This window comes from Pristis pectinata, chromosome 1 (assembly GCF_009764475.1).
Source record: "Pristis pectinata isolate sPriPec2 chromosome 1, sPriPec2.1.pri, whole genome shotgun sequence".
Classification (NCBI taxonomy): Eukaryota; Metazoa; Chordata; class Chondrichthyes; order Rhinopristiformes; family Pristidae; genus Pristis; species Pristis pectinata.
In genome coordinates, this window is record NC_067405.1 from 38902466 (window position 1) to 38917622 (window position 15157).

The window sequence follows — 15157 nt, forward strand, 5'->3', positions numbered from 1 at the left end:
AGAAAGTGCAGTGCAGGTAGACAATGAGGTGTAAGGTCATAATGAGGTAGATTGTCAGGTCAAGAGTTCATCTTATCGTATTAGGGAACTGTTCAAAAGTCTTATAGCAGCGGGATAGAAGCTGTCCTTGAGCCTGGTGGTACGTGCTTTCAGACTCTTGTATCTTCTGCCCAATGGGAGAGGGGAGAAGAGAGGATGTCCGGGTGGATGGGGTCTTTGATGATGCTGGCTGCTTTACCGAGAAGTATAGACAGAGTCCACAGAGGGGAGGCTGGTTTCCATGATGTGCTGAGCTGTGTCCACAACTCTCTGCAGTTTCTTATGGTCCCAGGCAGAGCAGTTGCCATACCAAGCTGTATGGGGTCAGTAATGAGTTTAAACTATAGGGGATGCAAGTAACATCCTAGAAATAGCTGTAAAAATTGAGAATTGGACAGGAGGGAGGAACTCAGGAAAATTACCATCACCAGGGCAATGGTACAGAGCAAACTGTTGGAGTTACAGGCTAAGAACTCTCAGCGCCCTAATAGATTTCATCCCAGGGCCTCAAAAGTGGCTAATGAGATAACTGATACATTGGTTTTAATTTTCTGAAATTCCCTAGATTCCAGGAAAGGTCCATTAGATCGGGGAAAAGCAAATGTAACTCTTTCATTCAAATAGGGAGACAAAGAAAGCAGGAAACTGTAGGTCAGTTACTTGAATATCCATCAGACGGAAAATATTAGAAGTTACTATTAAAACATAATAGAAGAATTCAAGATAATGAGGCAAAGCCAAAGTGGTTTTGTGAAAGGGAAAGCACTTTTGATCAATTTTTGGAATTCTTTAAAAAAGTAACGTAAGCTGCGAATAAAGGGGAGCTGTTAAATGTACTATACTCTGATTTGCCTTTGATAAGGTGCTGCAATGAAGGTTATTGCAAAAACTTAAAGATCATTCTGTAGTAGATTATATATTGATATGGATCAAAAATTGGCTGGCCAACAGGAAAGAGTTGGCAGAAATGGGTCTTGTTCATGCTGGCATGATGTGATGAGTAGTAAGGAACCTAAACTTCTAAAAAAAATTGCTACCATTGAATAGGATGAAGGCACCAAAGATATGGTTGTTGCTTAATTGATTGATGACATGAAGATAGTAAAATAAGTTGTGAAGAGGAGATTAAAAAGCTACAAAGGAATATAGGAAGGTTAAGCAAATGGACAAAGATCTGGTAAATGGTGTATAATGTGGGAAAACGTGAAATTTTTGGCAGGAAAAATAAAAAGTATCTCATTACTAAGAGATTGTAGAGCTCTGGGTGACCTGGTGCATGGTTCACAAATATTAGTGTGTAATTAGGTAAGTTAGCATAATGTTATTGTTTATTGCAAAGGGAATTGAATACAAAAGCTGGAAGGTCATGTTTCAATTGGAGAGATCACATGTAGAGTAGTGTATAAAGTATTGGTCTCTTTATTTAAGGATGGATTGTAAATGCGCTGGATGCAGTTCAGAGGAAGGGTACTAGACCAATATCTAGAATGGGCAGGTTAGTTTATAAGGACAAGTGGAAAGGATAGGTTTGCATCTGGTGGAGTTTGATTGAGTTGAAACATGGAAGATCCTGATGGGCCCTGGCAGGATCGATGTAGAGTGTATGTTTCCTCTTGCAAGAGAATATAGAACTAGAAGCACTTTTTAAATATGAGTGGATGTCCATTTAAGACAGGGAAGTCAATTTTTTTTCTTCAGAGAGTCATGAATCTTTAGAATTGCCTTCCTCAAAAAGTGGTGGAAGCAGTCTTTGAATATTTTAAGGCAGAGATAGGTAGATACTTAATAAGGAAGAAAGTAAGAGGTTATCGTGGAAAATCAGGAATGTGTTGAGGTTATAATCAATTTAGCCAAGATCTTATTAAAAAGCAGACTTGAGGAGCTGAATGGCCTACTCCTGCTCCTATTTCATATACTCATATGTAAATTACAATGTCAATCACCATGACAGTCCAATATTTGAAAAGACTTCTAATTCATAGATATGAATTGAAGTAACTTGAAGTATGTCATATTTTTCAAACAACTTTGCAGACCAAATTTCAACAACTCCAATAAAAAATGTAAAAAATGTTTTGCACTTATAAAAGTTTTACTTTTGTAATCATTCCATTTCTTACCCATGGTCAAATCTTTGTGTGTTATACCATCTCTTTGGCTGTTGTAATATTGCACAGAAGTCTTTGTCTTCTCATAATTAGATCGTTGATCCTTGATTCCCAAGAGTGCTGGTGAAGAGGTTGTGCTAGCCACTGTAAACAAGATAAATATACACATTGAATCAAAAACGTGCATTTATTTATCAATATTTATTGATAACTTTGACAGTACAAAACAGCTTACAGCCAAAAATGTATGTTTTGATGTGTTAACAGCACTCTAATGTGGAAAACGCAGTAACCAAATTGTAAACCGGAATGTAATGGTAATCCAGTTATAATATCTTTACTAAAACAAATTAAAGTGATTTTGGTTGCAAAACAACTTTCTCCAAGACAATGTAGAGGTTGGCCAAGGAAACTAAAAAATTCTGCAAATGCTCAGGAAGGCAGCAGCTATGAAGGGAAAGTAGTGTTAACATTTCAGGTCCCATGATTCAGTGCACATTAGAATATGTTTGGAGAAAAGAATGGTGGAAATTTCCTTCCCCCTAACGCTTCCTCTTGGCTGAACATGCCCTCAATTTCAACAAATGTTCCTTTAATTTCCCTCAGAATAGAGTGCTGCGAATGGGAACCCACTTGGGTCCAAACTATTTGTTTTCATAGAAAATGTTTGTGCATTTCTTGTTCTCGTTCTATTCAAGATCACTTATTGCAGTTCATTGTGACCACTGATGTTGCTTCCTGTGAACACCTTGAGTTGGAGACTTTTGTTAATATTGCTTCTAACTTTCTATTTATTTCATTTGTTGGGACATGGGCAAAGATAGCAAGGCCATAATTTATTGTCCCTGCCAACCTGCCCTTGCAAAGTAGGAGTTCAGCCACTTTCTTCAACAGCTGCAGTACTTATGGTGAAGGTACTTCCACAATGCTATTAGGGAGGGAGTTCCAGTACTTAGACCACTGACAGTGGAGAAACAGTGATATATTTCCATGTCAGGATGGTACATGACTTGGAGGGAAACCTGCAGGTGGTGGCCTTCCCATGCACATATTGTCATTGTCTTTCTTGGTGGTAGAAGTCATGGCTTTGGGGGGTGCTGTTGTGGTAGCCAAGATGAATAATTTCTGGACATTTTGTAGGTTGTACACATTGTGTGCCAGTGGTGGAGGAAAAGAATAATTAGTGGATGGGGTACCAATGGGGTGGGCTGCTTTGTCTTGGATAGCGTTTTGCTTCTTCAGTATTGCTGGAGCTGCTCTCATTAAGGCAAATGGAGTGTATTCCATCATGCTGATTTGTGCTTGTAGACAGAAAGGCTTTGGAGTGTCAGGAGATGGGTCAATTGTTGGAAGATACCTAGTCTCTGACCTGCTCTTGTAGTCACAGTATTTATGTGGCTAGTCCAGTTGTGTTTCTGGTCAAATGTGTACATCCAGAATGTGGATGATAGGCTCTCAGTGATGGTAATGCCATGAACATTGAGGGGAAGTGGTTAGACTCTCTCTTGTTGAAGGTGAACATTGCCTGGCATTCTTGTGGGACTTCTCAGTCATTTATGTTGTTTAAGCTTTGCTGCATGCAAGCATGAACTACTTCACTTATTGAGAAGCTGTGGATGGAATTGAACATTGTGCAATTTTCAGCAAATATACCCACTTCTGTTCTTATGATGGAAGGTTATTGATGAAAGAGCTGAAGACGGTTGAGCCTGAGGCACAGCCCTGAAGAATTAACCACAACCATCTTTCTTTGTACAAGGTATGACTTCAACCATTGGAGTGTTTTCCCCTTGATGTCCATTAACCAGGTCTTCTTGATGCCACAGTTCATTAAAATCTGCCTTGATGTTAAGAGCTGTCACTGTCAACTTGCCTTTGGAATTCAGCTCTTTGGTCCATATTTGGAACAGGATTGTGACCAGATCTGGAGCAAGTGGTCTGGCTGAAACCTAAAATGGACACAGCTGAGCAGCTTTTTGTAAGTTAAATGCTGCTAGATGGTAGTACTGATAAAAGCTTCGAGTATTTTGTTGCTGATTGAGAGCAAACTGATTGAGTGGATAGCCAGATTGGATGTTTGTAAATAGGAGATTCCTGAGAAATTTTCTACATTGTCTGGTGACTGCTGGTGTTGTAACTATACTGAAATAGCTTGGTTATAAGCATGGCTAGTTCTGGAGTGGAAGTCTTCATTACTATAGCAAGAATGTGTTCAGGTCTGATAGCCCTAGTTATATGCCATGCTCCCAACCATTTCTTGATATCATGTATGGTCAATCGAATTGGCAATTGACTGGCTTCTGTCATCATATAATGACACAGGAGTCCATTTGGCCCAGAGTTTAATTTAGCTCCCAGGGCACCAATTCCATTAGTCCCATTCCCCCTCTCTTCACCTTCCTGTGACATTCTCTCTCACACATGCTCGTCAACTTCCCTTTGATTCTTATTACAATTAAACTACAAGCATGTCTTTGGGATATGGAAGGTAATCAGAGTACCCAGAATAAACCCAACCCATCATGGAGAGAAACAGCAAACGGCGTACAGAAAGCACTTGAGGTCAGGATCGAACCCAAATCTTTGGAGCTGTGAGTCATGGTGGGGGTTCCAAGAGGAAGCAAAGGTGGATCATCAGTTTCTGTTGAACATAGTTGTGAATGCTTCAGCCTCATCTCTAGCATTCATGTGTTGGGAATGTGGTTGTAACCATTTCTCCACTTAAATATATGAATGTTTACCACCCCCTCCCTTACACTATTATCCTATCCTTTCCAAAAGTTCCAAAAATGGGCAGGCGCAGTAGTGTACTGGTTAGTGTAACGCTATTACAGTGCCAGCGACCCAGGTTCAATTCTGGCTACTGTTTGTGAGGAGTTTGTACGTTCTCCCTGTGTCTGTGTGGGTTTCCTTCCACATTCCAAAAACATACAGGTTGGGAGTTGCGGGCATGCTATGTTGGTGCCGCAAGCGTGGTGACACTTGCGGGCTGCCCCCAGAACACTGTACACAGAAGATGTATTTCACCGTGTGTTTCAATGTACATGTGACTAGTAAAGGTATCTTATCTTCTCTATCTTGATGCGCAGACTACCTAATACCTTCTCCAAACACATCAATTCTAACAGTTGCCTTAATGATATACGTCATTTTTTTTCCCTATACAGACTCTGATTATTTCTCCTCAATTTTTTATTGCTTGGTTGCATGATCCTCTTTTTCTACAGATTCCATCTGTACACACAGCGGCTGCACCTCACTCCGCAATCGGCATCATACCCCCGGCTGATAAAGTCTTGAACTTTGTATTTCTTAATTCCAACAAATACACTTAGCTCTTCTGCTTCCCAGAACTTTCTCCCTCACCTTCTTCTGCATTGACATTACCATCTAATATTTTAACCACCATCCAGTGCAATCTCACTTCCAAAGATATCTTGCACCACCACCCCCCTCCCCCCCCAGTTTTCCATTGTTCTTCTTCCCAGGATAACCTGGTCCATTTCTCTATCATCTCTACATCCTCCTCCACTCATTTCATCTTCCAAGTGCAGCAGAAACAATATCTGCCTCTTGTACCACTGCTGTAAGTAATCCTAACCAAATAAATAATTTGACTGCCCTTAATATACTGTGCCCGATGTGTGGTTTCTTCTGATTTGGGGAAACCAAATGCAGATCCCATTCTCAATGAAGAGGAAACAATTGTTATTGAACTCAAGAAATAGAGGGCATGAATTTTCCTGTGCATAAAATTTAGGGAACAAATTAAAATGCACAAGACAGGCACAATTTCAGGAAACTTATTCTCCAGTCTTTTGCATGGGAGGAGAACTATGTTCATGACCCAAGAGAGAATTTGACAGAACTAACTGGGAGTATTTTTGGTACAAATGCAGTGCAAATCATTTACAAGGCTGAACTTTCTTAAGTTACAGGAGCAACAATTTTAATTTTCTTCAGTTAATCATAAACAACTCACCAGACTGAAGAACAGGTGACATATTTTGATTAGTTGTTGATAATGTTGGGTGAGATGTGGAAAATTTATGTTTGTCACGTTCCAGTGTAGAAATTGGTGTAATGAAATGGCTTTGATTCCATCCATCCTTTAAAGAAAAAAAAGAAAATCGAGATGGAAGTATAATTATTAGGTTTTTGATTTCAAAGCAAAACAAAACTTTTTTGCATTTTTAGTTACCTTTTTATAAATGCTGCGAAGGTCACGGTATTGCCATAATGTATTTAGGACTTGAGCTGCTGCCTTAACTACTTTCAGCGAATACCTTATGAAATACAAAATGTAAATATTAAATCTGTAACAAGTATATTAACCTAATTCAGTCTACAATGACTGAAGGAAACCCAGTAAAGAAGTGTAAAACCTCATTCTGGCCTTGCACTGCACTTTCACTGTAACTGTAGCACTTTATTCTGCATTCTGTTATTGTTTTCCCTTGCACTACCTCAATGCACTGATGTGATGAATTGATCTGTATGGATGGCATGCAAAACAAAGTTTTTCACTACACCTTGGTGCATGTGACAATAATAAACCAATTTAAAATGGAAGACTGACTGCATTTTATTTCACTAGATTGATTGCTGAGATTAAGAGCACTGTTCTATTGGAGAGATTTAGTGGAACGTAGCAATATATTCTTAGCATTTAGAATGCTTGAGAGGTCATCTCATTGAAATGTATGAAATTTTGAGAGGCTGGGCATTCAAGATGCTGAAAGTTTATTTTCCTTGCCTGGAAACTTTAGAACCAGGGTCACAGTACGGAATGAGAGGTAAGATTGAGAGTAGAAAGATTGTGAACTTGGAATTTTTGTTCTTCAGAGGGCTTTGGATGTTCAGCTGTCGAGTACATTCAAGGATGCAATTAACGATTCTTGTGCACCATTCGAATCAAGGGATATGGAATGGAATGGTGTAGTAGGGATGAATGTCAGAGAAGCCTTAAGAAGTTGCATGAAAAACACTGATGATGGATATTCAGTGTGAAAAGTTAACTGTTTCTCTTTCCACAGATGCTGCCTGATCTGCTGAGTGTTTCCAGCATGTTCTCTTTTATTCAAGAAGCAGTCGGACCTGTTGCTTTTCCATTTTGTATGCTTTCTAATTCATTGAATATTTTTCAGTTCTTTCTACATAAAATACATTCAACCTGCCATTTAACATCTTTTTACTGACCCTGAACTTCTTGTCACATGCCATTTGAATTCTCTGTGTCACTTTTATACTGTGCTTAGCCTCCAACAAAGCTTAATGAACAGCAAGTCATCTTTTGTTCAGACACTTAACAGAACTTAATTTCAGATCAGTCAATGCACCTTTTTTTTAAATACCAGGTTTCTAGTGTTGCCATTTATAACTTGGGGACCTCTCTTTTGTTTCTTTACTTGTCCCAGTACCAAGCTCCTCTACCTCAGCATTATCATTCCTTTTGTCAACAAAATCACCCCTTTTCCATCTCATAAGAGACCTTCCATTTTCTTCTTTCCTCCACTGCCCATTCCCTGCCTGTGCTTAATTAAAACGTGTTATATAGGTCTTCCTCAGTTTACAAAGGGGTTAGGCTCTTAAAGAACCCTTTGTTGTGAGAAAATTCACAAAGCAGTAAGTGCAGTAAATCCTTAACTTTTGCAGGGGATAACAGCTGTCGCAAATGGAGCAAAAAGCTTAGTCAATCTCCTCGCTGTAACAATGCAGTAAATCAAAAACAATCTGTACTTGTTTTGACAAGCTGAAACATGCCAGCTGAAACTTACACGTCATTCATCCAATGGCCACTGTTGCCAGATGGAAGAGTACAGGTTCTCAAGAGAATTTTTCCCCCATTTTAAATAGCTTGTTTATTTCAGATTCTTTCCCATTAACCCCATCAAAAAGACTGTTAAATGTTACTTATTTTCAGAGTCATATGTTTGAGACAGCTTCCAAATGTATTGCCTACCTTTGTTGTAGCAAATGACACCTTCTTAAATGATAATTTAAATAAAGCCCTTCGTTATAGCAAAGATTCCTTGAGTAAATGTTCTTTAACCAGGGGAGACCTATATTGGTAAAATTTTCAAGATCTGAAAGGTAACAGATCTGAAAGGTCAACTCTGGTTTTCCCCCTCTCCACAGGTAAAGTTTGACCTATTGAGTATTTCTAAGATTTTGTGTTTCAATTTTGAGTGAACTTGTTGCCCACATCAGGTTCTGAAGCAACATGGTGGATAAATTACTTTATATTTGCATGCCCTTTTAAGACCATATGGCAGAGGAGCAGGATTAGGACATTCAGCCCATCGAGTCTACACCGCCATTTGATCATGGCTGATATATACTTCTCTCTCAACTCCATTCTCCTGCCTTCTCCCTGTAACCTTTAACACCCTTACTAATCAAGAACCTTATCAACCTCCGCTTTAAATATACCCAATGACTTGGCCTCCACAGCCGTCTGTGGCAATGAATTCCAGAGATTCAATACCCTCTGGTTGAAGAAATTCCTTCTCATCTCTGTTCTAAAGGGACGTCCTTCTATTCTGATGCTGTGCCCTCTGGTCCTAGATCCTCCCATGACTAGAAACATCCTCTCCACGTCCACTCTATCCAAGCCTTTCAATATTCAGTAGGGTTCAATGAGATCCCCCTCATCCTTCTCAACTCCAGTGAGTACAGGCCCAGAGCCATCAAACACTCCTAGTATGTCAACCCTTTCATTCCCGGGATCATTCTTGTAAACCTCTGGACCATCTTCAATGCCAGCACATCCTTCCTTAGATATGGGGCCCAAAGCTGGTCACAATGTTAAAGTTATTCTACAGGATGCTACTTCCATATTATGATGTTCCATATATTATTAAATATTCCACCTTCATTTAAAAAGATATTGGTTTTCAGAAATTTGCCACAGAGTTTGCCATTTAGTCAAGTACACATAAATGACTCTGAAAAACCTACCCATTTAGTTCTGTCTCTCTACCTGTTCAAACTTTTCTTCTTCAAATATTAATCCACTTCTCTTTTATAAACTCTATATTCAGCTTTCACTACCATCTCTTGTAAGTTATTTCATGGCCTTAACATCCCTCTGCATAAATCAATTTCTGCTAACCTCTCAAACATTCTTCTGGTGACTAGCTTAAATTTGTCCCCAGTTCAAATGTAGTTCAGAGACCAATGGAATTGCACAGCCCCCCTCCATTTACATATTCTTTGTAGGCCTTCACTTTTTAATGATAGAAAAAGGCTTGAGAGGGTAGATGCAGAGAGGATGTTTCTTCTTGTACACAGTCCAGAACTTGATGCCATAGTTTCGGGATAACGGACTGCCCAATTAGGACATAGGAGGAAGTTCTTCTCTCAATGAGTGGTGAATCTTCAGAATTGTCTATCACAGACAGCTATGGAGGTCAAGTCATTGAACAAATTCAAGGTTTGAGAAAAATACATTTCCGAACTTCACTGGAGCTTAAGCTTATGGGGAACAGGCAAGAAAGTATAACTGAGACCACAATCAGATCAACCATTATCTTATTGAAAGGTGGAGCCGACTTAAGGGGTCATATAGCCTACCTCTGCTCCTATTCCTTATGATGAGATGTCAAGGGAGTTTTTCTATTTGCTTTACCTTTGCTACCTGCCGATTACTCCAAATATACATTTGTGAAGTGAATGTTGCCACACTATTTTTTCATGGAAGATTATTTCTGGCAGGGGTGGTGAATAAACTTAGCAGGAATCCTGAAAAATTTTTAACTTCAGGCACAACACTTGAGTGTAAACTTCAGTCATTATTACCTTTGCCATTGAACAGGATTTCTGCTGTTTTTTGATCATTTCAAAGTTACATCAGAAAACTGAAAATAAGCTAGTATTTCTTGGAAGGCCAGAAATTAAATGGGATAGAAGTACAGATATCCAGGAATAAAGGTACTTAAATAATTAAAAGTAGTATGGTAAATTGGCAAGACCATAAATATTGGAGACAATGTACTGGGATTAATTTTGAGTAGGGGAAGGAAGCAGGAGGTAATGTGACATTTGTATATATTACACTTAGTTAACTTTGCTTTGCTCTGGGCTTCAAAGTAGAAAAGACGTGCAGAAAATAAGTGTACACATTAGAGAGAGATCGAGAGAGAGAGACGGGGGAAAGAGATTATGAGAAGGAGAGAGATCGTAAGAAACGGAAGATTGTGAGATGAAGATCATGCAAGATAGATTGTTTAGATAATGAGAGAGAGAGATAAATTACTTCCTAGTGATCCTTAAAATTATTAAGGCATCACTAAGGTAAATTTGTCACTGATTCCAAAACATGACCTATGCTGCATATAAGCATATGTTGGGCTTACCAGTGCTCACATCACGTAGATAAATAAATAAAATGAATGCAGGCTTCCTGAAGGCCCATTTAGATGGTGAGGTCTTTCATGGGTTTTTGATCAAAGAATCTCATGGTAAACCTTCATGAACTCAACTAAATCATGCTGAGCTATTGGAGTTCACTAAGGAATTCCTATTATAATTCCTTGCAAGTTCAACTGTAGTAAAAAGTAGTACTATAGGAAACTATTAAAAAAAAGCACTATACTCTGGAGGAAAAAAGACAGGAACAAATGTTTTTACATAGTGTTTTAAAATGCAAATTCAGCAGGCCAAACCAGAAAATTAGACATGCATTATTTTTATAATGGCAAGATCACAGAGTGAAGGAATCATCAGAGAAAAGTGAAATTCAATGCCGTCTCTTGTGTATGATTTGCCTTAAAATAAGGCTTGCACTGGCCAATAGTACAACCTTTCCCATTTGCTCCAAATTTTCCTAACTATAAATGTTTCCAGTTAAGTCCCATGTTGTTGCTAGTAGAGACATGCACAATTCAGAATGCTTTATCTATTCCCAGTTTAAAAGAAGGAGACTGCATGACAACCGTAACAATATGATCAGCTTTCAGGAACCAAAGAACCATATCTATTAAGTGGCTGCAGCTAACAGCTTCATTAGCCTTTGGTAATATGTGCAAGTTTGGAATCTGCTAAGGATCTTACAGATAGGGTAAGAGGGAGACACAAGAAATTCTGCAGATGCTGGAATCTGGAGCAACACACAAAAAGTGCTGGAGGACCTCAGCAGGTCAGGTAGCATCCATGGAGGGAAATAAACAGTCGATGTTTCGGGCCGAGACTGTTCATCAGGACTGGAAGGGAAGAGGGCAGAAGCCAGAATAAGAAGGTGGGGGGAGGGGGAGGAGCACATGCAGGCAGGTGATAGATGAGTGCAGGTGATAGGCGAGTGCAGGTGAGGGGGCATGGTAGGTGGGTGGGGGAGAAGACGTAATAAGCTGAGAGGTGATAGGTAGAAGAGAGTAAGAGTCTGGGCCATATGAAACTGTCCAACTTTTCCTGAAATAGCTTGAATCCCTAAATCACTCTGGGCAGTCACCACCTGGTCAAATTTTAATAGGTACCTCAGGCAAGTACTCAAAGAAAAATTCACATAGGTCAAAGAAAGGCAAAAGATTTTTAGGTGAAAGCTTATGAACTTCGAGGACAGGAGTTGTCACCTTATGGCTTTTTTATACTAAATACAAGGAATAAGATTTGAAACAGAATATCTATAATATGATGGACGATTTGTTTCCCGTTTGTGTACTTGCCTTTCTCCCTTCCCTTTTGTAATGTTTACGAGTTTCTCAACTCCTCCAGCGTCAGCTAATGCTTTTGCATTCTCCATATTCTTTATAGTAACCTCATGTAAAGCACAGCATACAGCAGCAACAGTGTCATCAGAAAGCATGATTAGTGTTGAGCCTCCTGGAAGACGATGCACAAGATCCCGCATTGCATATTTGCCTGGAGGGAAGGAAAAGTTAAAATGGAATTAGTAAACAATATTAGTTTATCTCTTCAAATGTCTCTGTGCTCAGCAGTTTTTTTTCAGTTGTATACATAATCCTAAAAACAAATGAAAACAGACTAAAAACTTCAAAGATGGTGAAAAAGCCCAGAACCCTACTAAAAATACATACTTTTGCATGTAGTTTCACAAATAAGCAAAAGGCTTGTTTGTATGCAGGTGCATACAATATTGTCCATTTGTGTAGCATACAATTGTGAAAAGAAAATGCACGCTATCCCTCCAGTCTTGTTACAGAGAACATTAAGTCTTTTGTAGATGATTCTTTAATGTTGTGTGCAGCCTGATTGTGAATTTGTTTGTGTCCATCACTGAGCAGAATATATTTTTCCTTCCTTCCTTCCTTGGACTGTACTGTCTCCCTTTTTCCTTTATTAATTGATAGAGCAACATCCCAACAGAGAAGCTGGTCATATTTTAAATCCCCACTGGGACAATACAATTGATGGTTTTAAAAACAACAAAAAAATTGAGAATAGTAATAAACTCCACGTAATCACAGACACATTGGCAGGATTGGAATACAGATAAAATTTATTATAGATCAGTATGAATTGATACATTTTGCAGAAAGAATAAGCAGGCACAATGTGGACAATACTATATCCAGTTCTTATCAAATTGAGGAAGGATGTGAATGTCCTGGAGAGTGCAGAGAGAAAGTACTAAAATACTTCCCAGGATGAGACACTTCAAATATAAGGTTATGTTGGAGAAGCGGGTGTGGTTCTCCTTGGAGAAAGAGGTGTATATGATCATGACTAATTTAGGATAAACAGAATGTTAGCATTAACATTAGCAGATGGTTCAGAGACCAAAAGCACAGATTTAAGAGCGAATGTGGGGAAACTTTATTTTTCCAAGAACACAACAGCTATAATCTGGAACTCATGGCCTGTAGCAGCGGTGGAAACAGAATCAGTCATATCTTATAAAAAGTGTTTTTCTTCAAAAGGGAACTGGAAAGGGACTTGGAAAATAATTTGCAGGGCACTTTACTAAAAATGCACCTTCCTTTTTTAAGATTTCTGAGCTCCAAGTCAGATGTGTGGTGACTTCTTAAAGGAAAGATCAGCAAACTGGCAGTTCTACAGAGACCCACAGAGTAGTTGCACTGTGCTGCAATAGTAAAGTGCAGCTGAGGTCATATTCCACCCACAGATTCATCATTGATTCCAAAAGCAGTTCAATAACTTACTGGATCAAGAGGCCGGATACACTTTGCATCCCACTTTGTGCTAGCTATAGCTGGTGTATCCAGCATGGTCCTATTCATTTGAATGGGGTTACTGACCGTCAGTAAAAAGGCAAGTTTAATTGGGCTTTTTGTTTGTTTCTTCTTTGTTTCTGCATTTGTTGTTTTAAAATTAACAGTTTAATGTATTTATTCTTTTAATAATTTTTATGCATTTTAATGCATTTATTCTTTTAATAATTTTTATTTAATTAAATCAAATTGATTTTAAATGTCTGGAATAATCAGGCCTTCTTTGGAACAGGCTAGAACCAGCAATGATCACCAACAAATCAAATCAAATCAAATCAATTATTTCAGAATCTGTTTATAACTCATGTTTTACATTATGTTTACTATTAAAATTTTCTGTACATTATTAAGAATCTGAGTTCACCCCAGAAGAACACCTTCAGGGAAATTTATTTAACAAGGTTTGGATCTCCCTAGGGTTCACTCTTGAATAAAGTAATGCCAGTCATTCCTAGAGGAATCACAAGTTTCAAGAATGGGTCAGTTATTTCCAGTTATCCTTCAACTTTTGAGTACAATAAATTGCAATTAACTTGGTAATGATAAATACCATCTACATATTTAAAGTTGTCCTGTGCTACCCATGTTTTTACCATTCCTCATGAATCATTGCTTCAATGATTTCAACTTATTACCTGCGAACAGTTTTTAAAGTAAGTAAGTTCAGGTGAAAATATTATCTATTAGTTCTGTTTTTTTTAAAATGCTTTCTAAGTATTCTTATGTTTTGTAAACTCTTAGAATTCACCTGCTGGCCTTATTTGCACATGGCACAATTTATGAACAATAACTGAAACAAGTGAAAGCCACAGCCTTAACAAAAAATGAATGGATGCGATGAAATAAACTCTAGGTTTCATTTCAGTGTAATAACAAAATGCACATTATGTTAAGCTACTATTGGTTAAAATTAATAAAGCAATAAACAACAAAGAGGATAGTGCTAAGACTTCAAAAGGATGTACTCAGGCTGGTGGAATGGATGACAAAATGCCATATGAAATTTAACATGATGGTGTATTTTGGTAGGAAGAACAAAGAATGGCAAAACAATATATAGTTCTAGAGAGATGGAAGGAACAGGGAAATTTGCAAGATGGACTGATTGATAAAGTCTACATGGCCTTGGGTTGTACTTGTGGAATAAAAAAATCAAAGAAGTAACATTGAACCTCTATAAAACACTAGTTTGACTGGAACTGGATTATAGCATCCAATTCTGGTCACAACACTTTAGGAAGGCTATGAAAGCCCTGGAGACTGTGGAAAATATATTTATTAGAGCCCTAAGGATGAGAGATTTCAATTTAACTGGACAGATGAGAGAAGATGGAATTGTTCTCCTTAGATTAAAAAAAACCTGAGAAGTAATTCGTACAAGATGAATGAAGAGCAACTGTGCCCTATAGTGGAAAGTTTGATAACCAGAGGATATAGATTTGAAATGACCAGTAAAAGAACCAGATGGAAAACAGGAAAATCATTTTTATTTAAATGAATTTAATGTTAATTAAATAGAGGTAGGAGGGGAATGGGATGAGATGAATAGGAGAGTGATAGGACAGTGGCACAGCAGGGATTGTTGCTGCCTCACCTCCATTGACTTGGGTTCAGTCCTAACCTCTGGTGTTGTCCGTGTAGAATATGCACAATTTTCTTTTGAATGCATGGTTTCCCTGTCCTCTCGTTCCTTCCTCTCTCCAATCTTGCCCCACCCACATCCACGTGCTCTAGTATCCAAAGTGAGCAAGCGCAGGCTCTAGTAAACACACTAGTAAAACTAAATTCGCTGCCATATGCTGCCTGATAGTAATTGTCACT

At 38.4% G+C, this 15157-nt stretch overlaps 1 protein-coding gene across 7 annotated transcripts in view; it reads right to left on the reverse strand.

The window, feature by feature from the left end:
* The window catches only part of pkp4 (plakophilin 4), a 135494-nt gene that overhangs the window by 8741 nt on the left and 111596 nt on the right, over positions 1-15157 (reverse strand). For all 7 annotated transcript variants that reach the window (XM_052019418.1, XM_052019400.1, XM_052019410.1 and 4 more), the window contains 4 exons: positions 11810-12005; positions 6349-6433; positions 6130-6256; positions 2160-2291 (listed from right to left, as the gene is read on the reverse strand). In XM_052019418.1, the coding sequence (XP_051875378.1) occupies positions 2160-2291; positions 6130-6256; positions 6349-6433; positions 11810-12005 (540 nt within the window). The remainder of the gene's footprint in view (positions 1-2159; positions 2292-6129; positions 6257-6348; positions 6434-11809; positions 12006-15157) is intronic.